The sequence below is a fragment of the Cottoperca gobio genome, chromosome 10 (assembly GCF_900634415.1).
Source record: "Cottoperca gobio chromosome 10, fCotGob3.1, whole genome shotgun sequence".
Lineage (NCBI taxonomy): Eukaryota > Metazoa > Chordata > Actinopteri > Perciformes > Bovichtidae > Cottoperca > Cottoperca gobio.
The window spans coordinates 8,751,423-8,778,582 of NC_041364.1; the positions used below are offsets into that span (position 1 = coordinate 8,751,423).

The following is a 27,160-nucleotide window of genomic DNA, read 5'->3' on the forward strand; positions in this document are numbered from 1 at the left end:
GGGAGAAATGATGTGTGTACACACTGAGAAATGCCAAGTTAATATATCTACCTTTACACATTATGACTCATTGCCTGTGCTTCTCTTTGAAGTCTAAAGGCCTCTCATAGTTTCTTTTTTTTCTTCTTCGCTTTATCTGTCTCACTTCCTCCCGTGACTGGATTTACCTTCCATTGTTTGAGGTTGCGTTTCAAACATCCAGCTGACAATGATTCATGTGCCAAATCCAATACATTTCAAATAAACCAGGATTAGGCAGACTAAATCCCATTTGGTGGGAAACATACAGTAACTGATGTGAAATGCTTTTACAAAGGCACATTTTGTCAACTAAGTCTCCGTGGTTATTGACGCAACACATTTGAGGCTTTGCAACCCCACCTTCTCTCTCATTTCATCATCTTTTATCTCTTTTCCACACTGACGTTGCAAACCATGAGCCGTTGTCCTCGTTTTAAGAGAAATATATTATTTGTTAATCTCTGTCTTCACTTCCTACCTGCCTCCCTTCAAAGGCTTTCAAAGACCTTCAAGAGGGGCAGCAGAGGAAAAAGACATAATTTATATTCTGTAGTTAACTAATGGAGGAGAAACAGGTGGTCTGTGTGCGTGCATTACTTTCTTTTGGGGATTTGTAGCAGTGAAGGATGAACAGCACGATTCTCTTTGATAAAATCTGTGTGTGTGTGTATGTGTGTGTGTGTCCGTATCCTCAGGCTTCCATAGAGGAGCGGCTGAAGCAGCTCCAGGATGCACATAGAGACTTTGGCCCCGGATCGCAGCACTTCCTTTCCAGTAAGAGTCCTCTACTGCTATTTGAAGTTGGTACCTCATGTCGCACCAATCTGTGCCAAGGCACCGTCTCAGAGTGTGGGGGGATGAAAAAAAGGTTAGGTGTATTACAGTTTTGTTATGATAAGGCTATAAAACACTGCGTGTGTGTCTGCATGTGTGTGTGTTTTTGGGTTAGAGGTGGAGCTGGCGGGCGTTGTTTGTCTGTCTTTATCAGTTCCAGCACACTGTTGAGATAAACATCCCCAGCGATGTTAATCGGATCCGTCATTGCTCTCATTTGAGCGGAGTTACATATTTGTGAAGTCTGTCTCTTCCTCTACCTGCTGCTCTTCAAAGGCTACAGAGACGTAGCAGGAGGGCGGAAAATGTGGATTTACTCTACCTAATTTAAACTGATGTGTGTTGCAGGGCTCTCTGTGTGACTGCATCTGCAGTGGTGTTTGCTTGCGTGCCTTCAAATGTCCTCACCCAACTCCATCCTGTTTCACTGCTGTCACGCTGGCTCAGAAGAGCTTATATACAATTACCCCACTGCCAGCTCAGCCCACTGCGCCCTGAACGTCTGGGTTTGCGCCCTGAACGTCTGGGTTTGCGCCTTGAACGTCTGGGTTTGCGCCCTGAACGTCTGGGTTTGCGTCCTGAACGTCTGAAATCTGAAAATCTGAGAAAAGTCAAGAAAAATTATAAGAATTTATGGCGCATAACTTTGGTTTTCTATTTTACTAACTCATTAATTAATCTCAGATTTATCTTGTGATCCTAAGAGAGCCCGAGCCCTAGATTGAGAAAAACTGACTAACTTTGATGATAATACAGCTGAAGGATGTTGTCTGCAGGACTTTTTATTTGTAATAGAGTATTTTAACATTATGGTAATAGTACTTTTTCTTTAGGCGTCTGAATGCGTCTTCCACCTTTTTGGATTTCTGAGTCTACTTCAGTCTTTGTGTTTGGAGTATTTTTTACATTCTCAGAGCCGCAACATACAAGTCTGCATCGTGCTGTGTCGTGATACAATACAGTACATGGTTGCATGTATGCCTCTGTATCAGCGTGTCGGTGCATATTGCTTCTTCCAGTGCAGGCTGTCCTGTTTGATCCTCTGCTGGACCCCCTGTGGTTCAGTTTGGAGGCCGGTTAAAAGGCTACAGTATCCCTGTCTCACAGAGTGCTCTGCATCCCCTTTTGTATTGAGCCGTGGCAAACAAACCAACACTCTGTGGAAACACAACACAATAGACATGTCTCTTTGGCTTTACTGTGCCTGTTGTACACCAGAGTAGCTCTGTTAAGAAGGTCTGAATGGACACGCTGTCTGGACACGCTGCGCACAAAGGCTTTTAATTTTAAACATGGCAATTCTGAAATTGAATTCCTTTCTGTGTGTTTGCGCAGGTTCAGTGCAGATACCATGGGAGCGTGCAATCTCCCCGAACAAAGTGCCCTACTACATCAAGTAAGTGCAACTTCAGGCTCAGATTCTGCATTGTGGGACTGTATAAACTTTGGCTGGGTTCAGGTGGGGGTATCATCTTATGTTTAAGACGTATGTGTATGACCGCTGTATGCTAGATGTATTTGGTTTCCAGTGCACACCTAACTCTCCTGAATCAGACTGGTTATAGCGATTGGCTGGCAGTATTCTTGACCTCCTTTATTTGTTCACGTATTGAATCACAGCGGAGGGGGGTGAGGGCAGTTCAGGGCTTGTTCAAATGGTGTGATCCATCACATCAAAAAGACTACCAGCTTTACAGCCTGACATTCAGACTGAATTGCCATTTGTTTTAATTTCCTTTTTCAATTTGACATTGACGTCATGTTAGCTTTTTTTCAGTGTAGGATTATTCTGCAATTACCATTTCGTGGTGAGTGTTGCATCCGTTAAATTGACATAATTTTTAATCCACACAAACTGCAGTTGCTTGGAGCAGTTAACTAATCATATAAATATTCTATTATAAGAATTGTTCTTTAAGCTTATTTCAAAATGTGTGTTGATAGTTGCTCGCCTACAAACCTGGTTATTTTTCCAAGCAGGAAGACGGACATCAGTGAGTGAAGCACCAAACATACAGTATAAGAAATCTGAGATATAGGCTGCGATTCAGAAGTCTGCAAGGAAGCTACCAACGTTATGCTTCCACAACAGTTAAATCACATCTCTAACTGAAAAATCTTTCCCAAATTCAGACACCTCTTGCCTCACATTTCCAAAGATCTTTCCATCGGCCCAAACATTTGAACCGAAGTACCACGAGATAGCAGATAAATACTAAACGATTCAGAGAGAACCTCTTTTGAGCTACTGTGAGCTCTATTTGCTTGAGCACTCATCTGTTTATCTATTTACCTCATCAATACTATTTCACCTTTAAAGTGCTGCTGGTTTTATCAATGAACTGTGAATGTGTGCGTTTATGCCTAGAGGATGGTACCTTTTGTGTGTAACTATGCACAGTTAGTTCCTCTGAAAGCTGTGAGTATTTATTTTCTTAATCCTGTGCAACAGAACCTCGTGGGTCTTATTTTAGTCTGCTAGTCAATTCTTTATGGGCTATATAACTATACCAATGGGAGTGGGAATAGTATCTCAGAAGCACTTCATTGGGTACCAATCACTGAGCGCTCGCACAGGTAAAACGATGAGTGCTGCCCTAAAAGGCCCCCGGGTCCTGGCAGAATTCCTGCTTTTGGGTTTCTCATTTATTTTGCTGCGTTTGTCCTTTTTTAATGGGTCTTTTTTTTTTAATGTGCCCACGGATCCTTTAGTGGGATAAGATGGTGTAAACGTATCTTTTGATGTGTGTGTGTGTGTGTGTATGGGTTGCATTTTTATGTAGTTTCCCTGAGTTAAGCCTGAGTTACTGGAAGTATATCTCCAGCAGAGCAGCGGTAAAATGTGACTTTGACTCCTGAACCTGAATCATGTTTGACCTTTGCAGGCCTGAAATCTCTTGTGCACAATGGTTGCCCTATCCTGCCATCACATTTTAAACCTCTGAAACCTTCTTTTACCGTCTGCCCCAACCTACCTGTCTCTGCTTCCCTCAGCTCATTTGTACTCTTATTGATCTTTCTGGCCTGAAAATGTGCACATCCATTCTTGCCAGCTTCCCAAATTATTCTGCCTTTTTTGTTTCATTATTTGTTGTCTTCCCCCAGCCATCAGGCCCAGACAACGTGCTGGGACCATCCAAAGATGACAGAACTGTACCAAGCACTGGGTGAGTACGGAGAAAAGCACCCTTCGAGTCGTGCTCACCCGCCCAGGACCCCCACTGAGCTGCAGCAGCACCAGCGGCACGGACCCACGAGTCTCCTGCTTTGAAGACCCTGTCACACAGCTCATTAAAGGCCTTGTATTTCAAACACCTTAGGGACTAAATCTCTACTGTCATTAACCTACAAGGGCCAATTTGCCAGCGCTGTGATTGCCTTTTGCATAGCCTTTAATTAATTGTGATTAAACGACATCATGTGTTTTACTTTTAATCTGATCTGACATGGAAATATTTCGCCGGAGATAGGCCCGCTGTTGCAAACACATGCTCAGTCAGATACACGCATGTGCACATACACTTATACGCCAGTAATGACTTCTGCAACGGTCTGATAACCAGGAGAAGAGATAGTGATGTCTAATTCCTCGATGTCTCGATGGCAGGGTGGAGGATGAGTTTGTTTTCACTCATTTTTTAATTTACTCTAATCTCTTTCTTTCTCTCTCTCTCTCTCTCTCTCTCTCCTCTCTCTCTCTCTCTCTCTCTCTCTCTCTCTCTCTCTTCTAGCGGATCTGAACAACATCAAGTTCTCAGCATACAGAACAGCCATGAAGCTGCGGCGAGTTCAGAAGGCTCTGAGATGTACGTACAGTATTTCATTGATGGTATTTCCTGCCTGCAACGCTAGGATGACTGATTAAGTGATATACTGTTATCCTGAACCGTCAGTAATCCACTATGACAAGCTCTCTTCAGGAATGAGATATAACGATTAGCCGTGGCACATTTCTTTATTCAGTTGTCGAAGGAATCATCGCTCCTCTCTACACTATCTTTGAAAAGTAGAAATATTCTCTCCATTACCACTGGCTTTAAAATGCAGAAGTATTGATGAACTCAAGAGCCACTTGAAACGACTGGGTTCCTTCCTCATTTTCATAACAGCCTGGATCGTTGGCGTGCTAGGTAATTAGAGCTATTAATTGGTCCATTTGACGTACAAAAGAGAAGGCAATTAATCTTTGCCGCATGGTTGAGGCGTGAATGTGTGCCCCTTCAGGGTCACAGAACTTCTTGTATCCTACTCGGGACAGACCCTTTCACTTTCTGCCTATTTCTCTACCTACTGCTGATTCATCCAATCCTTCTCTCCGTGATGATTTTACGTTTCTTTATGCCTCATATTCTGTGCTTTCAGTTTTTCACTACCTCAAGCTTGGCCTTTCTTTCTCCCTCTTCCTGCTCTCACAACAACTTAATCTTGTCCATCTTCCATCACCCGCAGTGCTCTAACCCCCACTGACTCCAGATGAGCCCGTATTTGCCGCTGCAAGTGGCCAATTTCGCACTTTTCCTTCCTCGTGTTCACCCCCTTTCCTTCCCCATCTTTTCTTCAACCTTCATCCAACCCTCTCTCTCCACCGGTCTGTAATAAAAACTCAGCATGCTCAGACCACTGTGAAAAACCTCTTTCAATGACTCCTTTTTATTTCCTCTTGCCCGCTCTCTTATCTCACCCTACCGGTTGATATTGTTACAGAATTTAATTGCCAGGTTTGCCTTGATAACAGAACTCTCTCTCTTTCTCTCTGCACACTTTATGAATGATTGAGCAGTGCTGCCTAAGAGCCCATCAGAAATACATTTTTAGGTGATTCCTCACAACCCTGAGAATACTCGTGTTATCTCCCCTCTCTGTTCTACCTCATTATCGTGCTATCCAATTATACCTGGCATCCATGGACACCCTTTTAGCTCCACTCCTAGGGATGGGCCATCAAATTAGTTTAGAAGAGCGAAATCAAATTTGTGTCACTGCTCTTGAAACATCTGGTCGGGCTTAAGTGGGCAAAAAGGGTGAATAAGCACCGTGCTATCGCCTGTGCTCTCATTTGCTGAGGCGAGGATGATGATCCTTGTGTGTGTGTGTGTGTGTGTGTGTGTGTGTGTGTGTGTGTGTGTGTGTGTGTGTGTGTGTGTGTGTGTGTGTGTGTGTGTGTGTGTGTGTGTGTGTGTGAGAAAGTGGATGTGCAGCTATGTATGTATGAACGTAGCTGTTAAATCTCCAGCATGAGAGTATGCATGCCTGTATACATGCTTTTAAACTGAATCAGTTTACTTTATTTCAAACCTTATCAGAAGATAACAAACTTTCACACATACACACAACATGTGTCAACTCGAAAACGTACAAATGGTCCCGATGTTTCTCCAGCTATCTGTGTTCCTTAATATGTATCCGTCTGTGTGTTTTAGTGGATTTAGTGGCGCAGAGCTGCCTTGTGGATGTGTTTCGAGAGCAGGAGCTGCAGCAGGGGGAGCATGTAATGGACGTGGTGGAGATGATCCACGGCCTGACGGCTGTGTACGAGAGGCTGGAGGAGGAGAGATCCGTCCTGGTCAACATTCCACTTTGCGTCGACATGTGTCTCAACTGGCTGCTCAACGTCTATGACAGGTGAGCAAGCTGGAGTGATATGTCTCCATTAATTTATTACAACATTGTATTTTATACAACACAGCTTTCATATACTATTGGCTAATCAAGTTAGTGTCGTCACATCCAGCAGACACAGGGCAAAAGGATTTCCTCTTTGTAGTCCAATATTAACATCACATTTAAGGTCTCATTTTGCACTCCATCAACTCCTAATAAAAGTGCCTTTACCTCCAGGGAGGATTGACTTCCTCTTCAAGTGTTTACTGTGTTTTGGCTCGCTACTGATTTATAATGAATAGATGACGTTGACCTTAATATGTCATCAACTTATGTGTGAGCTGAAAAATCTAAGCGACGAAAAAAGGTGCTTTTTCTGTTGCTGCTCCTAGACCCTGGAATAGCCTCCCATCCCACATTAAGCTTTTCTCAAGTCCCCACTTAACTTATTTCTAACGTCCCTCTTACTGCTTTTTAATCCGTTGTTTGTTTTATTCTATTTCTCCTAACTTCCTATTTTATCTCTCTTATTGTTTTATTGTATTACATTATGTATTATTCATTTTTTATTTCTGTATTGAGGCAGATTCTGCCTCTACTGGAAAGCACTTGGGGTCAACTCCTGTGGTTTTTAAATGTGATATATAATTGAGCTGACCTGGAGCGCTACATAAATGTTAGCTGAGCCAGTTTTACACATCAAACTCTGTTTACATGTCTTGGGATGTACTATTGCAAAGGTAGAAAACTAAAAGTTGTATAAAGCCTATTGTAAGTCAAATAGTAAATTTCCTCAAGTGTGTCAGTGTCAGTTGGGGTTGAAGACTACAAGTTTAAAGTGGAGTTAAAAAAAAGTGAGCTTACCCGACCTCAGTAGTCCGCTGCTCATCTCTGCTTGAGGCTCGCACCTTGAGGCTACACTAGCTGCTGCTAGCGTAACACAACCAGCATCTCCAACTGTAGGCAGTCAAGTTGCATTGTGGGTAAGGCGTCAGACTGCGTGGATAAAAAGATTGCTTCTGGTTGGGCTGCATCAATTTCAACCCATTTTTTTTTGTTTAAATGTCCATTGTGCGCCGAAGATCTTGTGTAAGACCAGCACTCATTTAAATAACACACTCATCCCTGTCATGCTATTCTCATAAAGTTTTGTATTATAGTGACAGTTAAGGTTATTTTTGTATCAGTGCCAGGCATTTATAAAAAAAGGTTTGAACATTAGTATAGTATAGTAAAGTTGAATATATTATAGTATAGTATACATGAGTATCCTTGCAATAATAAGAAGAAGAGGACATACTTTATTGATTCCAGAGTGGAAATTCAATATTCACTTTATTTGCACAAACAGGACCTATACACACGCATTAATGTCAGAGCGAGGGGGGCTGCCCATGCATGGACGGGCGCCCCCGTTCAGTTGTGAGTTCGGTGTCTTGCTAAAGTGAACCTCAGCAGTTCAAAAACAAAGCAGTGACACAGGCTGGAGAAACATGACACACACAGAGTATTACAAACTATTCCTTACAGTCCTCCGAGGACAGTCTGTCTGCAGATTGATGTGAGTCGTTGAATGGCTTGTTGTACAGACATCTATAAAGAGCCACAGTGTGGCTACTGCTCCGATAACAATGTCCAGGCAGAGGGCCAATCATCCCTTCTGAGACACAGCAGAAACAAATCCTCTTTCACATCAACTTTTACCCCTATCTTTGCTCCTGATTGACTATTTTGTGCCGTCTCCAAAGAGAAAACACGGAGCACAGAGGCAGAGATACAGGGATAACCCCACGAGTGCACTGAATTCAGTCGGCAGCTCTTAACTACTCGCTGCTAATGAGAGACAATCAGAGACTTAACCTTCTGCATAATTTTCAGTAATTGCTTTTTATTTTCCAATAAATAGTGGCTGTGAATCTGAATTAGCTGAATGCTATGTTTGTGTTGCCATTTTTAATTGTGTGTTTGAATTACAGTGTATCAAAGCACAGTGTGGGATTATATGGTTGCGTTTATGTGTGCGTGTCTTCCAAAGGCGTGTCACAGTAGCAGGGCGGGCAGGAGGGACATGTCCCCTGAGGAGCAGCACTGGGGTGCATATTGAAGATGGTATGTGACACACAGCAGAAAGAGTGTGTGAAAGGTGCTGACAGCCAGTCGCCCCCATGAGCTCATGTGCTCCTCTCAACCACCTCGGATCTGGATCTAACAGAGAAAAAGACAGTATTATTCCACTTATCAAGTCTCGCGTTTGTCCATGTTACTCTAACGGCCTGAGTCCCGACATTTAAAGGAACATCCCAGTTCTGGAAATTTAACTCGCTCTTTGATTCAATTGTATACTTTATTGGTCTGGTTTTCTCTGATGAATGAGATGTTCTTGATTTCTCGCTTAACAATTCAAATGTTAATCGATAAAGCCTTTAGTTTCTGCCAATACTGCTTATGTCGGCAGTTATTTCTTCCAGGCTGTGTTAGCTGTGAAATCTCAACACGAAAAGCTAATGAGACCCTTTCAGGCTGAGATCAGGGCATAACAGCATCCATCTCACTGGCCCTGCCCTTGGGACAGCACCTCAGATCCTCACAAATGCTGGATATGTGTATGTAATTGTGTCTTTATGCAGTATGTATGCACATGTTTGTATGCAAGTCTTCTGGGCATGGACACAACACTCTGGATGTGCTATAATACGATTTCACACAGTCGCACTGACCTGTGCTGTATTGCTTTGACCCACGTAATTCTACCACGAGTTCATTCACCATTCAAGAGTTGTGACCTTACATCTTCTTTCTTCTTTTTCACTTTCTTTCCACTAGTGCTCGTAATGGCAAAATGCGAGCTCTCAGCTTCAAGATGGGATTGGTGAGCTTGTGCAACGCAGACGTCCAAGAGAAGTACAAATGTGAGTACGATGCTCGTTCATGTGCCTAATGCATCTCCTCAACTGCAAACAATGAGCCAAAACAAAACGGCCCTGATTGCCAGTATTACATAAAGACTTCCACTTAGTCTAATGGAGGAAATGAGTCTGCTGCTTTAATGGAGAAAGCTTTCTTTACGTCTTCAAAGTACACCCGGGGCATTAAAAGGATTGCTTGCCAAAGACAGCATTCATGCACACTCATCTTTCCACAAGTAAAGAGCTTCCTCCTTTGTTGGTCATATGAGATATATATTATTTTTACTGTTCTATTTTAACCCCAGTTTACAAGCCGTCATGTAAATATAGGTAAACAAATTTGAGCATTTGAACTGATAATAGATGGACCTGGAACAGCTTGTGTTTGATACAAGATCAGAGACAACGCTGCCAAACCCACGTCAGGATTATTCATGGCTGGCATACCATCTGTGTCAGCTCTTAAAGACTGAGAGATAACAGATTTACCTTCATTTGGATGGTCCCTGAAGAGAGTCGACCCTCTTTTTCTGATTCAGGTAGACATGTGGTGGCCTTAACAGTTTGACATTTCACTGACTGATCCCTTTTCTGTCAACTCCAGACGTCACTGGAATAATATTTGCAAATAAATCTGAAGCATTTGCATCAACCCGCTTTGAGATACAGATGGTGGGTGTTTATTCCATCATCACCAGTCTTTGGCTTTCAAATTCCAAAAAACGTATAATGTAAAAAGTGTTTGCTTGACTTTGTGGCCAGTTGTTTTTGATTTTTCATCTTAAGTTTGGACGAGGGATTTTACTTAACATTTGCATAATTTTGCAGACATCAATATATACTGCCTTCACACCCAATTTGACAAATGCAGTTCTTACTGCTCTACATGGCGGCTAATTAAAAAAGTTTTTAGTCCTCCAAGATGATCCACCAAAAATAATTTCTAAATATTTGAGGGGCAAAATAGTCAGTCATAGAGTGTGACTTCATTTTATATTTTGTGGCGCTTATCTTTAATAGTACATGAGATTTTGATATGTCTAAGAGGTAGTAAATTATCAAGCAAACTTAACTCCAGGCTGAAATAATTTAGTGAAAACTGAGCTTACAAAGTGTACGCTGGATTTGCACAGCTTGATTCCTCTTACAAACTCAAATCCCTCACGTTTGTATTCTGTTAGCGACGTAGCTCAAGGGGGGGGGGGGGGGCAAAGACGGTCCACCACTTTGGTCCAGACTGAAATATATATCAACAACTAAAGGATGAGTGTACGCTTTACCAAAAGATTTATACTTAACACTGTGGGTATGCAACTGTAATTTAGTAAAGACTTCTTCACTTTACTCTTTTAAGTTTCATACTAACAAGTAATTACTGAACACTTATTAAAGCCTTCACAAACAAACTTACTAATGGATGTTCCAAAGGTTTGTGTTTTGTGCAGCCAACACCAGGAATACCTTTATGTCACTGCAGGGTTTGCAACATTGCAGGCTGCATGTTTCAGATGCAATAGGCCCATATACCGTGTTAGTGTCTCCATAAAACATGTCTAAAACTAATCTCTATGAAACAGCTCACTGTGAACATTTAAAATGTCGAACACGCCTCAGCTCTGGTTATGAGAACTATATAAAGGAGTCTGTTTAACATGCAGGTGTTAAAGCCAAGTTTTGTCCCTGTGGGGTTGAATGAGTACACAGAGAGAGGGATACATGGGATGCTTATACTGGCATTGTGCAGCAGCCTCACACGCCTGTCAGCATTCATCTCTTCAGTGACAGGCACAGTCCCAGCTAGCTTGGTAAAGGCCTCATTCAAAACCTGACAAGACTCCACTTATGCAGCTCTTTCATCTCCCGGCAGACCAACCCGGCCACTAATACTGACTCTGTCTCTGTCTATATGTCACTGAAGTGAATTTTATTCCACATAACTAGGTTTTGTAAACACTGTTGCCTGGGAGTCTCATTGTTAAAAAGATTAATGAAAAATGGATGCTGCTGGGTGGACAAACTCGGCATACGTTTTTAAATTAATGCTAAAGTTATGCCTTTATTTTGTGCACAAAGTGCCCCTCTCGTCAAATTGTGGATGCCTGCCTAAAATCCTAATGCATCTTTTGAAAAACTGAAAACATGTAGCAATAAACCCAAATGAACTTAAACTAGCAGATGTAGATGTGTAGGAGGAATGTATGCAGATGTGATGATAATACAAATGTTTTTCATGCATACAAATGCTGTGCACATGTAATGCAGTTACACACGTTTGCAGTTTAGTTACTACAGAATTGCTACATTGCTTTTTGTATGTTCTGGTGGTTGCAGATTTATTCCGTCAGGTGGCTGGTGCTGGAGGTTTAACAGACCAGCGTCACCTCAGCCTGCTGCTCCATGAAGCCATCCAGATCCCACGCCAGCTGGGGGAAGTTGCTGCTTTCGGGGGAAGCAACGTGGAGCCCAGCGTCCGCAGCTGCTTCCGCGTGGTGAGGACAGATTAACCAAAATGCATGTCACACCTAAACACATTCATAGAGAGGCAATAGTGCACGTTTGCTACTGCATATGCACACAAATACTATGGACAATAAGAGCAGAAAAATCATCATTCTGGAATATGTTGTGAGTTCACCTTACACTCTTTGATCAGATAAACACTGTTCTGGCGTTGATTTTATTACTACCTATGCCCCGACGTCCCTGTTAGTCCAGCATACTCACACACACAAGTGAGAGACTGAACACCACCGGGGAGTGTTGTAAGACTTGATTGTGCTAGTTTCAGTGCTTTAATCAATGGCTAGATTGCCCCAACAGTCGACCTTCAAATCCCACTTATTCATGCTGTTACAGTATACTGATGTATCTCACACCCGCTAATCTATTAATTACTGTGCAGGAAAATAATGATGTGACCTCGGGATAATCAGAACAGAACTAGTCTGTGCCGAGACAGAATTTCAAATACAGAAATAGAATTTTAAAGGCAAAAACTTAAAAATTAATGGCATAATCAAAATCACCCTGGGATGATTTCAATCAAAAGCCAAAATGATGATGTCAGCCATGTGAAGCCCATTGTGTCAGCAGTTTGACTTTCCTTCAGAGGAAATGGAGAAGTTATAATTATTTGACCTAAAGAAGCTCCAGCTGCAACATGCATATTCAGAGTGCTGCCTCACTCATGCATTACATCACATTAATATTGCATTGCACTGCTTTTAATGCACATGAAATACAGTATGGGGTAGATAATCCCTAATGTTTCTAACAATACATGGATGGTAAGTGAATTCCAAGAAGTCTAAAAGAGAAACGTCCTTAAAGAATATGATCTATTGGAATATAGATATGATGAAACAAGGCCAGTAGTGCACAGAGCAAATGAGGAGACGTGTTGCATGAATTCATTTAGTATTTCCATCTTTGCTTGTTCTGTGTCTTGCTTGGCGCAGGTTGCAGGACCTTTATCACGTGACATTTAATTTGGGACACCAGATCAGGCCACAGCTTTTTTGGACGGTGGCCTCGGCCGAGCCTTTTAATTCCCTCATTTTTGAGGCATATCCTAATTATACACAAAATATCCTGGTCCATGCTTCCTTTATCTGCTACAGCTGATTTAAATCAATTCCTTTCTCCATTTGTTCCATGTTAGGGCGTTTAGTTGGATATGAAATAACCATGTAATGGGAATTGGGGGTTGACCTATTTGCCCGCTTATCACTTTGCTTGCAAATGAGTGACTTCAGTTTGTGGAGATGTGTTGCTGCCACCTCTCATAGACATTGACTTTTAGACTCTGCTGGCAGATGGATTCAGAGAGTAAGACAGTTATATAGAACACTATGATTGTATGTGCAGAGGTTTTTAGGTCAAATTGAACTTGGGGAATAACTCAACTTTTAGTAAATATTTTTATACTGTGTGAGAAGGGTTCTCTGTGTGTACATTGATTCTTGCTTCACAAACACACCGTTTAGTGGAAATATGGGGCAGAAAGCACAGAGATTTGATGAATAACTGAATATTTATTACTCCACTTTTCCAATGATGTTTAAAGCATCCCATCTGCTCAGCGTGCTGCTTTGAGATGCCACGGCGTGCTCAGCATAGTCATTGCCAGTCCCAGGTGTTCGGTATGAGAGGAGCTGCTATTTGACCTCCCACATGGAGCTCGCTACTTTACTACCAGAAAGGACCTCCTTCATCCCAGGGAGACTCTATACCTCGTTACACCTCACAGTCTGTGTGATCAGTGTTCACACACACACACATTTATAATGTTTCTCTGCTGGAGCGTTGGAGGAAGCCTCAGGGAAATCAACCTCTTAATGCATCTCTGATGCAGACTTAATGAGAATTTAGCACATCACGGATTCTCAGCGCTTGGCGAGTCATTTTTTTATTAGGTTGACTTCCTTTTTATCCCACTTTATCAACAAGATGTCTGCAGGAGAGACGGACTGCATGCTTAAATGCATACAGTATCCGAACAGACAAAGTAGTTCTGTCTGCTGTGTTTCAGCTTTAAAATGATTTAAGTCGTTCGCATAAAAGGAAAATATTCCACAGTGTACATCGTCTTTCATATTCTCCTTCTTCCTCTTATCTTTTGTGTTCTCTTTGATTTCCTGTAGCTCACTGCTGGACCTCCTTTAGAGAGAAAGCATACCTTCTCCTCTCATTACTTTGTGTACCTGCCCTGCTGTTAGTCTATATTTGGAATGTTTACAGTCTCCTGCACTTCCTCCCTCCATCCCTCCCACCTTTCTTTTCCAGGCCCCAGGGAAACCTGCCATTGAGGTGTCTCATTTCCTGGAGTGGATGAGCCTCGAACCCCAATCGATGGTTTGGCTGCCTGTCCTCCATCGTGTAGCTGCTGCAGAGTCCACCAAGCACCAGGCCAAATGCTACGTCTGCAAACAGTGTCCGATCAAGGGCTTCAGGTAGGCGTTATTTAACAGGCCTTTATCACATAACATGACATAAGAGTGAGAGGGGGTTGCAACATCACATACAAAACAAAAGACGATATGAGAACACTGATAAGGAAGAACATATGCACGTACGCAACTCAAAAAAACATGTTAGGTAAGATAACATTGTACAGATTATGCCAATATGAGGGTGCGTAAAATAAAGATAAACTTCCTGCAATTTAAATAGAATTGACCCAATTTAAAGACCCATGTTTTAACATTTTAATAATTGTTTGGTAGTGTTTTTTAAATTTGTTTTATTAAAATATGTCTGAAAATGCACATTACATTAATCCAACACATTATTAGCAAAGATAAATCGGCCTATTCATAAAAAAAACTACACATTTCAGTTACACAATATTGACTAATATTGATATTGTCTAACTGTTACCCATGCATCCTTGTTAGCTAGCTAACCTGTGCAGCACTAGTGAGCTACGTATTATTATTTTATTAGCTTAGTATTGTATGCATATTATAGCAGTAACTTGTTAATAACTAGAAAGAATAAAACTTGTGGGGACATTTGAAAGTGAAAATAAATAAGTTTCAACAGTGGCAGCTGATGTTTTCATTATTAATAAGAATAGCTTCTCTAGATAAAGTCTTGTTGGAGATGCTGGAAATAAGATATGATGTATGATGATGATAATAATAATAATAATAATAATAATAATAATAATAATAATAATAATAATAATAATAATAATAATAATAATAATAATAACAATAATAATAATAATAATAATAAGAGAAGCCCCAGCACAATCCAATTTGTGCAAGAATGTGAATGTATTGAGTCCCTGACACAAGCTTACCTCAACAGTAATATTGTGCTCTCTGTCTGTGTGCTTAACGGATGTTGTATTCAAATATTGATTCACCTTCTTTATCTTTATTTTTTACATTGATCAGAAAGCTCATAGCTCAAAGTAATCACAAAACATAATTAATTTGGCAACACACTATTTACTGACAATAAATGCGGTTTGATACTACAGGTACCAGAACACCGGGGGCGGCAAAACAAAGTCAGGCAATAATTGGCCTTTTCCATCTTTCCGTGAGCAACTCATCTGATGTTATGCTGCACACGGCATGAGTCTGCCAAAAGAGAAAGTAGTTTGTTACCCGGCTGAGAAGTTGCAGTTGTGCAGCCTATCGCCTACAGCTCTTCATCTAACAGCTCACTGTGGCTGCCTCGGACTGTTACATTACTCCCTGCAATATTTCAAATGTATCCGCTGTCAAAAAATGCTGAAAATGAACCTTGTCTGGTTTTGTAGGCGCATTTTTGATGATCGATAACATTCAGTGTCAAGCTCACCGACATTGCGAATCCTGCGCCTACTTCATAAAAAAAAGTCAACTCGTGTTTTGCCAGTTAAAAGATTTTAATGTGAAGCTGCAGCAGTAGGAAATGTTCAGTTTGCATTAGCAGTAGCTGAAAAGAAAAACGTTTTTCCGGGGACTTTGCACACAGACACTCAAGATAATGACGTAACAGACATTTATTTAAAAGGAACATCTTTGAAATGATTACTTTAAGATTGGGTCACTAAACTAACGGGTGACTGGAAGGGAGAACATTCCTGTCTGGAGCAGAAGGGTGTGTGAAAAAAGCATATAAATTAAACACACCAAACCCTTTACTCTTTACACACACACACACACACACACACACACACACACACACACACACACACACACACACACACACACAGCTCTACTCTGCCCACTTCTCTTGCATCAGTTCAGCCTTTCTGTTATATTGATCTTGACAGGTATCGCAGTTTGAAGCAGTTCAACGTGGACATCTGCCAGACATGTTTTCTAACCGGCCGCACTACCAAGGGAAAGAAGTTGCACTACCCCATCATGGAGTACTACACGCCAGTAAGACAAACATTATTTAACAGAATACAAATTCATGGCTCTGGAGATGAAAAAAAAAGAAGTAAAACTCCTATCTCCTGATTCCTGCTGTCAGACCTTTTTCTTTTAAAGCCCTTCTCCACTGTGAGATCTCTATCATCTCTACTGTTAGGTAAACTTACACTGCCCCCAGATCCATAGTATGCAGAGATTGAGTGCCACTCAACAGTAACATCCTTTTTGGCACGCAGAGTGCTATTTGGAGCACACATTGTGCACTGAACCCCAATAAAACCAGAGTCTTAAGCGATTGCACGCACAGTCTCCAAAGTCGAGTTCATTCCCAAAAGATTGCTGTGCTTGAATGGACTGAGGTGCAGCCAGAGTTAATCTCTAATCAATTCTGAGCTGTAAAATGTGGCAATTCTACTATGATAGAGAGAGCAGTACATGAGAGGGAGAAAAGGAAGGAAGGAAGCAGGAAGAGCAGCAAAAACTGAATGAGAAAGCAGATGGAGGAATAAGTTAGTCATCCACAATTCACAATAAGACAAAGCAGTGCCGAGACGGAGTGAACACATTTCAGATGAGGTCATTTTTGGAAAAGGCAACATTTTCGAGAATTCTTAAGAGGTGTAATTTGTCTCTCCAACCTTTCCACCACCTCCACCTCTCAACCCACAAACCCCACGCCACCTTAATCACAACTCCAGACAACCTCAGGAGAGAAGATGAGGGACTTTGCCAAGACTCTGAAGAATAAGTTCAGGTCAAAGCAGTACTTCACCAAGCACCCGCAGAGAGGTTACCTGCCGGTGCAATCGGTACTGGAAGCCGAGAGCTCGGAGACGTAAGTCCCACCCATAAACACTCACACAAACGCAGACATCTCATGTGTCTTATCACTTACACCCATTCAAACTCCTGCTGATTATCATGCCCTGGCAATTTTGGGGGCGCTCTTGCTTGCTGAGATGGGTTAAAGGGACGGCTCTGTTTTTAGAATGTTTTATAATCTCATTCCTGTGATCTCAGTCTGGCTCAGATGCTTTATCACATGAGCGAGTTTCACCCAAAGGGTAAAACAAGAGCGATGAGACTAAAATATATGAGATCATCAAGACGCATAGCTCAGGGCTGCGACAGAACCCAGGAAGACTTAGCATGATTATGTTTCTATGTTCTGTCTGATCGTGTCACTGTTACATTTTACAACCTCAAACATTACACAAGTTTGAGACGATGCTCCAGTGGAGGAACATAGACACATTTATCAAAAGTAAAGTTACTCATTGTGCAGAAAGATCTTGTTAAATGTATTATATTCACTAATTATTAGATTATTGTATAACTATTACTGATGCTTTATTGTTTAGGCAGCATTTTAATAGCTGGTTGAAAGGATTTAACATTTCTATATATATGGTAGGTTATTGCGATAGTTTCCAGCCTGAGGTCCCCTCGAGGGTGCTGTAAGATAAATCTAAGAGGCTGCAATGCTTTTAACAAGACAGGGAGGAAGAAAAAACATTTCTGCAACACAAAATTGTTTCTCAAATCTTTACTTTCTACTGTTGGATTGTTTTTACCTCCTATATGACTACAACTTCTTCAAATTAAATGAAACGAGAAGAGAACATCGCTCGTAGGTTTAACCACACGTAGAATAAGGATGAAGGGATCTCCACTCATCAGCCAAACTTAGAGCTTAAACTAGCGCAACAGGCAGGACAACTGAGGCAGACGAGGTCTGAGGCAGACGGTTATAATAAGAGCTGCACCTGATGTTGCAACATGAAGTGTGTCTGCAGACGCAGAAGAAGAAGTGTCGACATTTAAACTGCCTGCGCCCAGCTAACAGCTGTCTGTCATTGGACAGGGTTTGGTCATTGCTTACAGTTAGCAAAGTCCATACTGCAGCAGAAAATATATTAATATACATCATAAAATTAATCAAAAATTAACAAGATTAATTTCTTCATTAAGTCCAAGGTTTAGTTGTTCTTAATGTTTAAACCCAGTAGCTTTCGCTGCACATCGGTGCCTTATTAAGAAGCTCTCACTATAACTGTATGATCCACATTCATGATAAAGAGTCATGAGAAGGTATTGCTTGACTTGCATCATGTTTTAAGACCATCATATGTTTTCTTTGTAAAATCATAATCTGCAAAGTAACTAGTCACTAAAACTCACAAATAAATGTAATGGGAATTGGAAATGCTCAAGTTAAGTACAAGTACCCCAAACCTTTACTATAATGCAGCACTTGCATAAATGTACTATTCCGATTATTTTCCTTCACTGTGAAACAAGTTGTATTTCTCTTGCTTGCATCCTATCAATGTTCGCTGTGTGTGAATTATAATATTCATGCAACCCCTCATTCACACTTGCAGAGTAATGACTTCTGTTGTTCCCAGGCCGTGCTCCTCACCCAAGATGCCCCATGCAGACACACACAGCAGGATTGAACATTATGCCAGCAGGTACGTGTCCCACTGCTCTGTGCTATACATCAAATCACATGAACAATGTGACTCTTTCCTCTCTTCAAATCAGCCTTTCTTCTTCTTCTTCTTTTATCTCCTACACCCATGCCTCCAACTCTTCTCCTCCCTCGCCATCTCTGCTCCCTCACGCTTTAGTGTTCTCCCCACACTGATTGAAGTATTGATTTGGCTACGTTGTGCACTGCACTCCAGACAGGAAAGAGACTGTACTGTCTCACACACAAATACACCCTGGCGCACATATGCAGAACTGTGTGTGTGTGTGTGTGTGTGTGTGTGTGTGTGTGTGTGTGTGTGTGTGGGTGGAGGTCAGCAGAGTTCAGCATGTCTAGCGGCTTGACACTCACTAGGGCAGTGAGCCCATTGGTCACCTGGGAGCTGTTGGTGTGGATTAGTGTCTGTCTGACAGGTTATAAACAGGGGCGCAGCACTGGACTCTTACACTCCTGGCAGCTCAGCCTACAATGCTGCAGAGCTTTACACACACACATTGCTACTGAGCCTGCAGTGTGTGTGTCTGTGTGTCTGTGTGTGTGTGTGTGCGCCGTTGGGTATTACTTCTCTGAGGCTCTTACACACAACTGCTTCCGACCCTGCCAACACAGAGGGAACACACACCAACAAGAGAGCAAGCACAATTGTCCTCTTTACCCCTCTTATCTCTCCCTTCCTCCCTTCCTCCTGTTCTCCGTTTGCCTTTTTTCCTTTTTCTCCTTATCTTTGATCCCTCTCTTCTATTGTCTCCCACCCACACATTAATTTCTCCCTCTTTTTCTATCTCGTGCTCTCTTCTTCTCTAGTCCTTTCTTCCTTTTTATTGTAGTTTCTGTTACATCCTTTCCCATTTACTCATTTGTTGTGACAGAACAATTTGTTTTAAACTGCTTTTGAATCATGTTTGTCACTCAGACATCTTAAACAGCATAAAACTGTAGTGGCCAATGGAACAGATATGGAAATGTGGTTTAATTTAGTAAAAGAAATGAGACACATTGTCTTCCTTTGCCTGCTAACAAAACACCAGAACAACTCCTACAGCTAAGCATATATTTGTTTCCATTGTATTGAAACAGTGTCTTAGCAACTTTACTCAAGCCTCTCATCTTTTTGTATGTCAAAAAGCCATCTTTGTTTCACAAACAAAAGTCAGTAAGGTTCTTTATTTGAGACAATAACCTATAACTCCTTATTTTAACCCAACTAATACATTGTTTATAACACACTTTAATGTAGTTATAAGCAAATATAAGGACAGTTCAATTGTATTTAGGCTAGAGACGTAATGTTTTCAGTTTGTCCATCCGTCCCATTCTGCTCAGAAAAGCCTGGAGGGATTTTCTTCAAATTTGCCAAAAACGTCCTCATGGACTCAATGATGAACTTAATAGATTTGGCTGGTCAAAGGTCAAGGTTACTGTGACCTCACATCTGTGCCATCCCTGTGAATGCGATATTTTAGGAACGCATTGATTGCATTTCTTCAGATTTGAGAAAAACTTCCATTTGGACTCAAGGATGAACTGATTACAATTCGGGGGTTCAAGGTCGGGTCACTGTGACCTCAAAAAACACATTTTAGGCCGTGAATTACAAAAAGAAAAGAAATAACAGTGGGCCTCAAGCAAGACCACAGCAACAGGCGCAACCTGCAAGACGAGAGACAGAAAACCTCTGGGGATGATGCCCGGCTGCCGAGTTAGTTACATGCATTTATGGGTAATGAATGCATACAGATAAAGAGGACATGGATGCATACAGATAAAGAGGACATGAATGCATACAGATAAAGAGGACATGGATGCATACAGATAAAGAGGACATGAATGCATACAGATAAAGAGGACATGAATGCATACAGATAAAGAGGACATGGATGCATACAGATAAAGAGGACATGGATGCATACAGATAAAGAGGACATGGATGCATACAGATAAAGAGGACATGGATGCATACAGATAAAGAGGACATGGATGCATGCAGATAAAGAGGACATGGATGCATACAGATAGAGAGGGAGAGGAGGAGAGAGGAGCTCGGTGTAAGTCCACTGGCAGTCTAAGCCTGTCTATAGCAGCATAACTATGCTAGTGATAACTCAAGAATTCATTGGCTAATTATGACACACAAATGTCTTATAGGATAAAACTAGCCAGCACACCAGCCGCGATCGTAACGCCAAATCGGGTCAATAGATTTTGTATTAATGCACATTTATGCCTCTCATTCAGCAATTCCCTCACACACTAATGGCCCTACTTTCGCCACCCTTGCTCGGACCCCACCCATCGTCTAACTCAACCTCCATTTTGGTCTAATTTACACACCTGTCATGTTGCTATAACTGTGACAAAATATGTCCATTGTAAGACAGACAGACATATAAACACCATGCAAGGTACTCAAAACGGCTTCTGTGGTTGTTCCCGCTACATGAGGTGTCTCCAGGAGCACATTTTGCCACCATGACTCACTCGCAAAGTGAAAACAATACCAACCTCGCTGCTGGTAATGATAAAGTGATGACATTTTGGACAGACATGAATGCAAACTGCAACTTAGCGGAGGCATACAACCGCGAGGCGGTAATGTTAGTTCCGTCTGTGAGAGACCTACTTTGTGACTGCTCCAGCCTCTCTGTTGCTCTCAGCCTCAAGCTCATTCTCTACTACTAAATCTTGAAAAATGGGTCGTGAATATACATACTTTCATTATTTCCTGACAGGCACTGTCGCTTTTACCTAATTTTACTCAAACAGAAGTAAACAGTGATTTTGTTTGGGACTATTTTCAGCCACAGATCTGGTGCGCTAGTAAGTATTTTTGGCAGCAGGATTGTGAATGTTGGATTAACTCTAAATGATGAAGAGACACATCAGGCAGTGCAACACTGTGGCTCATTGATGTGTTTTTAATACCTTTTGACAACAATAGATCTCTTTGGCACAGAAGCATGTATAAGCCGTATCAGGCTTTGCTACACAACACTTTCAATTTGACAGTAAGAAAAATATAGAATATCTCCAGACTTATCGTTTAAACCTGCTTGTGAATGATCTGCACATGTTTGTAAAGCGTAAACAAAAATATTCACACTGTTCGTATGTCTAGTTCTATAACTTTACACGTGAATACAGCTCAGTTATACTTTGTTATCAAGCATTCATCAACTGTGTAAGTGTGTATACACCAGCGAGGAGATACAGATGCATTCATACATTTTTTAAACGCAATTGTTATTTATGCTTTCAACCATTGAAACACTGCTGAAATTCTGCTTATGATTGCTAAATAAAGTGAGTTCAAATAAAGTGTTACCATTGTGCTGCATGTTGCTGCACGTGGTCGAGAACACAATGTTGCATACGAAGAGACAGCTATAGATCTTCCTTCATTTTATGGTTTTTCAATTGAATTGATTGGTAGTTTTTGACGCCTGAGTTATCTGTGTTGAATTGGACTGCATGCTGTTCGAGGACAGCCACTAATCACAGGGTTCGTCATGACAACATCTCTACCCTGCTCCAGATGATAATAGCTTTATCCAAATTGCATTTACCAACCGCAATTTCTTTTATCATGCTTTTGTGTGTCTGTCATTATGGCAAAATGTGCTCCTGGAAACACCTCCTGTAGCGGGAAACTACCACAGAAGCCGTTTTCAGTTCTTTGCCAGGTGTTTATATGTCTGTCTGTCTGTCTGCAGAGTCACAACCATGCAACAAGCAGTCACGGAAATGTAGAGGTGTTTAGTTAAGATCAAAGTGAAGGCAGAGTTCAAAGATTTCTTTGTGTTTAGAGGGTTGGTTTGATGGGTGGCTGTGGTTGTTTCTATGTGGGAAAGCATGAACTCTCTCTCTATCTCTCTCTCTCTCTCTCTCTCTCTCTCTCTCTCTCTCTGTCTCTTCTGTCTCTCTCTCTCTCTCTCTCTCTGTCTCTCTGTCTCTCTCTGTCTCTCTCTCTGTCTCTCTCTGTCTCTCTCTCTCTCTCTCTCTCTCTCTCTCTCTCTCTCTCTCTCTCTCTCTCTCTCTCTCTCTCTCTGTCTGTCTACCTGTCAGTATTTATAGGATACAAAGGGAAAAATCTAATTTCTGATTTGAATTCATTCCCCGTATTAATCGTAACTCTCCACTCACTTTGAAGACCAATAAAAAGTCAAGGGGATCAAAATACTGGATGTCATCACTGGCAGGTCTGTAGTTCTTCCTCTTGGGATGAAGTATTAGACAGGTGCGTGTAGGTGTATTAGTGTGTGTGTCCGTGTGTCGAAGTACCCTTCAGCCAATGAGGGTAATTTATAGCAATAATGTAGTCTCCAGTCATATCTAGAGAGATAAAGTATTTGATGTTTGGGGTTAGGAAAAGCCAGATTTGCAGGCATGTCACACACTTCCTCTCTATCTCTTTCTCTCTCTGTATCTCCCACCCCTCCCCCCATATCAATGCAGGAGTAGAGTTCATCCCTTTCATCATTAGCGCTGCTTCAACTTCTTATAGAGAATGGATGAGAGAAAGATAATAAAAAACCTCTTAAAGCTCTGTTAGGATTTCTCCTCGCTTTCTCTCTCTCCCATTTCTCATTTCCTCTCACATCCATTTACATTCATGTAGGGGGCTGAACACACACATGCATCCACAAGACACACATACCCACACTACTATTTCCTATTACTTTCTGCCCTTTCCTTTTTCATTTGCTGTTGTCCCTGACTGAGACTCCAGGTTTGTGGAGGCTCTGATGAACAGTGTCGCAGGTTGAATTACAAGCGGTCAGGTTCACAGGCCGGGCCTCCTGAAACAGGACATGGATAAATCCTAACATTTCCCCTGTTATGGTGTCATCGGTTTCTGGAGAGAAATAGGACGTGATGTGGATGGCCCTGACAGCCTCTACATCACTCACCCCTCCTCCTCTCGTCCCTCACTCCTTCAGCTGACGACATTCTGCGAAAGATGATGCAGCATGGAGTGTGTCGTGTGTTTGTGTGTATACCGGGAATGCTGCAGTGTAATACTGCTCCTCACATATTGTATCAGCGGGTTCTCTATGCTGGATAATTACCTCACTTGGAGAAGAAACCCACCCTTTGATCGTCTAGCACTGTTACATATCATTAACATGTGATAGTCAGAGGACTGCAGCAGATGGTGATGTTTGATCTTTGCGGTGTACCCACTTTTACTTAACCTGCATCCTCTAGATCATATCTTCCTACATTTTCTTTTAAAAGGCGTCAGAGAAGGTGTGACCTTGTGCATTTAGGTGTAAGCTATACATGTAGGTGGAGGACGCAAAGTAGGTAGTGATTGAGAGCAAAGGCTTTTCAGTTAAGAGGAAGCAAGAGAATAATGTTCAAACACGGTTACAATAAATAAGTGGTAAGTGGCACACACACCTACTCAGAGAGCGCTGACATGCTGCAAAGGGCTGTTCCATAAGTAAAAAAGAATGTACTGGGTTATTTCTTGGCCAACGCGACACCCTTTCACCAAAGTTCATGAACATCGAGCCAGTAGTTTTTACATCATCCTGATGACAAACAAACAAATAACCCAACAAACCGAACTGTGACCCTGGGTCCTAGTATTTTAATACACCAAGAATTGCAGCTGCACACAAAATGTATGAGAGTGTTATAGGCTAAATAACAGAAACACAGGAGTAGGTTAAGTGTGCGACTACTTTTGATTATTCTCATCATTTTTAATAGCCAAAATAAGCACTTTAATATGCAGCGTATATGCTACACTTTAGCCTGTAATAACTGTTCGACCCAGATCTACTTACTGAGCCACAGATTCTCAGTCCGTTTACCATTTTTTTCATTTTAAACAAACAATCATTTTTACACATTGATGTGATTTTTTTCCAGCTGTGATTTTTATTTATGCCCTCAAACCTAAAACAAGCACCATGTATTTTTGTAAAACACTTGAAACGTTCTTCTCTACTGCAGAATTGTTATTTATGTGTTACAGTAGTGAAACAGCTTACAGAGCAGCATGCACAGTGCAGCTGACAGTCAGCAGGACATAATGCAGAAGTAGAGGCACTGTCCTTGGTCCTGAAAAGCCACACAGCAGCTCACTCGCTGCTTCCTCACACACACACACACACACACGCACACGCACACACGCACACACACACACAGTTGCTGTCAATGGTGCTGGATGGCAGCACATTTGTACCGTTTTATCGCCTGCATACTGATAGACAGTACACTGTATTTTATCAGAATGTTATCCTCTCTCCTTGGGGACACTTTTATAGCTTGTACACTATGGCAAGTAACATTTCTGCTCTTCTGCAATCTTGTCAGTCAGATGTTTGTAGACAGCTTGCTGTTCAGATGCAGTCCATACTGCTTAACACAGGTCTTATTAACACTACTTAAAATCTATACTGATTGTTTGTTTGATCTTGCGCTTGAGGAAGCATATTTCCCCAGTGTGTGATAACATCAATCTTTAGCTTTTTCCCGCATTTTCTCCGACTCATCCACTCTCCTGTATTTCTCTTTTTGTATACATGTGTGTGTAAATATGTGTGCGTGTCACATACTGTGTGTGTGTGTGTGTGTGTGTGTGTGTGTGTGTGTGTGTGTGTGTGTGTGTGTGTGTTTGTATCTATAGATTGGCGGAAATGGAGAGCCAGAATTGTTCGTTCTTCACAGATAGCCTGTCTCCTGATGAAAGTCTGTGAGTATTCTTCCCCCCCCCCCCCACCCGCTCAATGCAACCCCAGCCTTTCGTGCCGATTTTGTGGGTGTTTTCTATGTACAGTCTTTCCTCTTGATTGCGTCTGTGTTTCTGTGTGTGCTCAGGCTTGTGCATGTATGTTCGACTGTTAGGGAAAGATCGGGTGACCTGACATAAATAATCAGCTATATAATGAAAACCCACACGCCTGCTGTGAGTAATGTCCTTGGCTGTGGGTTGATAAACAAGACCCCGCTGAGGAGCAAGAGGTGTGTGTGTTTGTAGAAAGCTGATTGGCAGGGCAGTGGCGAGGTTGCAGCAGTGACAGTAATGAGGATGTTTGATGAGAATGAGGCAGCCAACAAGGTGAGTCCCTAATGTGGAAAGTGCGAGGTGGACAGAGTGGTTAGGGTTGTATTTGAGTTTGTCTATGTCTTATTTGTTGACATCTGTATGGGCTATCAACTGTTTCCTCCATCTGTGAGATGGTTTTCTTTTTTTATTGCATTTTAAAGACAAGGTTGCATGCCCAGCAGCTCTGTACAAAGTGTTATAGGTTATTTTAGGGCTTCAGGTGTGTGTGTGTGTGTGTGTGTGTGTGTGTCTATGTGAGTTCTGTAGAGCGTGCTCATTATTTCTTTTCAGACGAGACGTATGTGTGTGTGCTCTGAGAGAAAGTTTGCTTGGCACCACATTAAAAGCTAGTTTGAGACCGTGATGAAACTACACTACTTTCAGACAGTGGAACACTTTGTACTACTGAAATATGTGCCTGCTCCCAATGTCTGAGTTGCCATGTGTATGTATCTAGAGTTTTGCTTGGATGGAGCGTTGTCACAAAAATGTGTTTGTATCGGTGCATGAACACACAGTAGTCTTGTCTGTCTGTAATTCGATGCCTGAGAGTGCGTTTGTATGCATGACACTTCACTTCTACCCTTTATGTGTAGCGGTGCTGTTTTACGCTCTTGTGGCCTTGTGTCTTGTTCTTTTTATACGAATATGTCCTTCTGTCTGTCAGTGCCTCTCTGATTTTCCTGCTGCACGGCTCTGAACATGCTGCTGTGCTATCTGGGCCTCCAGCTGGTGTTTGGCTGGCATCATGCTGTTTTCTGTCCTGCATTATGCTGCCCATGTGTGCAGCCTTCACCCTCCACCTGTGTGCATTGTTCTCGGTTCATGTTTCACTTACTGCCAAGTAACGGACATAAAAACACAATCGAACCCTTTGATGCATAAATCAATTAAACCTTCAGTCTTTCATAAGTGGGTCAAATATAATACATATTTGAACGTTTTTGCTAATAAAAGTGTTCATAATTGTTTTTCCACACCAACATCAGATCATATTTACAGTTTACATTATATTTATTTGTATAATCAAATTGTTAACCTTGTAAATATTGGAGTCTATTTTTCTACTAAGGTAGAAACTTGGCAGAAATGATGGCAACATTTCATCCACAACAACAGTAATCTTGGCAACTCATGTAAGCTATGAAGTAGGATCATTTGATTATAATAGCAGATACTCTATAATATAATGATAATAATAATTGAAATGTAAATGTTGTGTAAAAACAGCTTTCAATTAAGTATGACATTTTCTGGATTGTCTGTGTATAATAATGTGGTGATGTGAATGAAAACAGTATGAAAGATCCCTTTAAACTTCCATAGGAAATACCTTTGGGTCATTTTTGACACACTTGTAGAAAATTGG

The 27,160-nt window shown here is 41.5% G+C and overlaps 1 protein-coding gene across 1 annotated transcript in view; it reads left to right on the plus strand.

Moving 5' to 3' along the window:
* Window positions 1-27,160, plus strand: part of drp2 (dystrophin related protein 2) — a 65,199-nt gene that overhangs the window by 27,758 nt on the left and 10,281 nt on the right. The window contains exons 7-18 of the mRNA XM_029441902.1: window positions 717-795; window positions 2,191-2,251; window positions 3,961-4,022; window positions 4,587-4,661; window positions 6,276-6,477; window positions 9,280-9,365; window positions 11,694-11,851; window positions 14,148-14,314; window positions 16,135-16,246; window positions 16,939-17,075; window positions 18,649-18,714; window positions 25,372-25,437. Coding sequence (XP_029297762.1) covers window positions 717-795; window positions 2,191-2,251; window positions 3,961-4,022; window positions 4,587-4,661; window positions 6,276-6,477; window positions 9,280-9,365; window positions 11,694-11,851; window positions 14,148-14,314; window positions 16,135-16,246; window positions 16,939-17,075; window positions 18,649-18,714; window positions 25,372-25,437 — 1,271 coding nt within the window. The remainder of the gene's footprint in view (window positions 1-716; window positions 796-2,190; window positions 2,252-3,960; window positions 4,023-4,586; window positions 4,662-6,275; window positions 6,478-9,279; window positions 9,366-11,693; window positions 11,852-14,147; window positions 14,315-16,134; window positions 16,247-16,938; window positions 17,076-18,648; window positions 18,715-25,371; window positions 25,438-27,160) is intronic.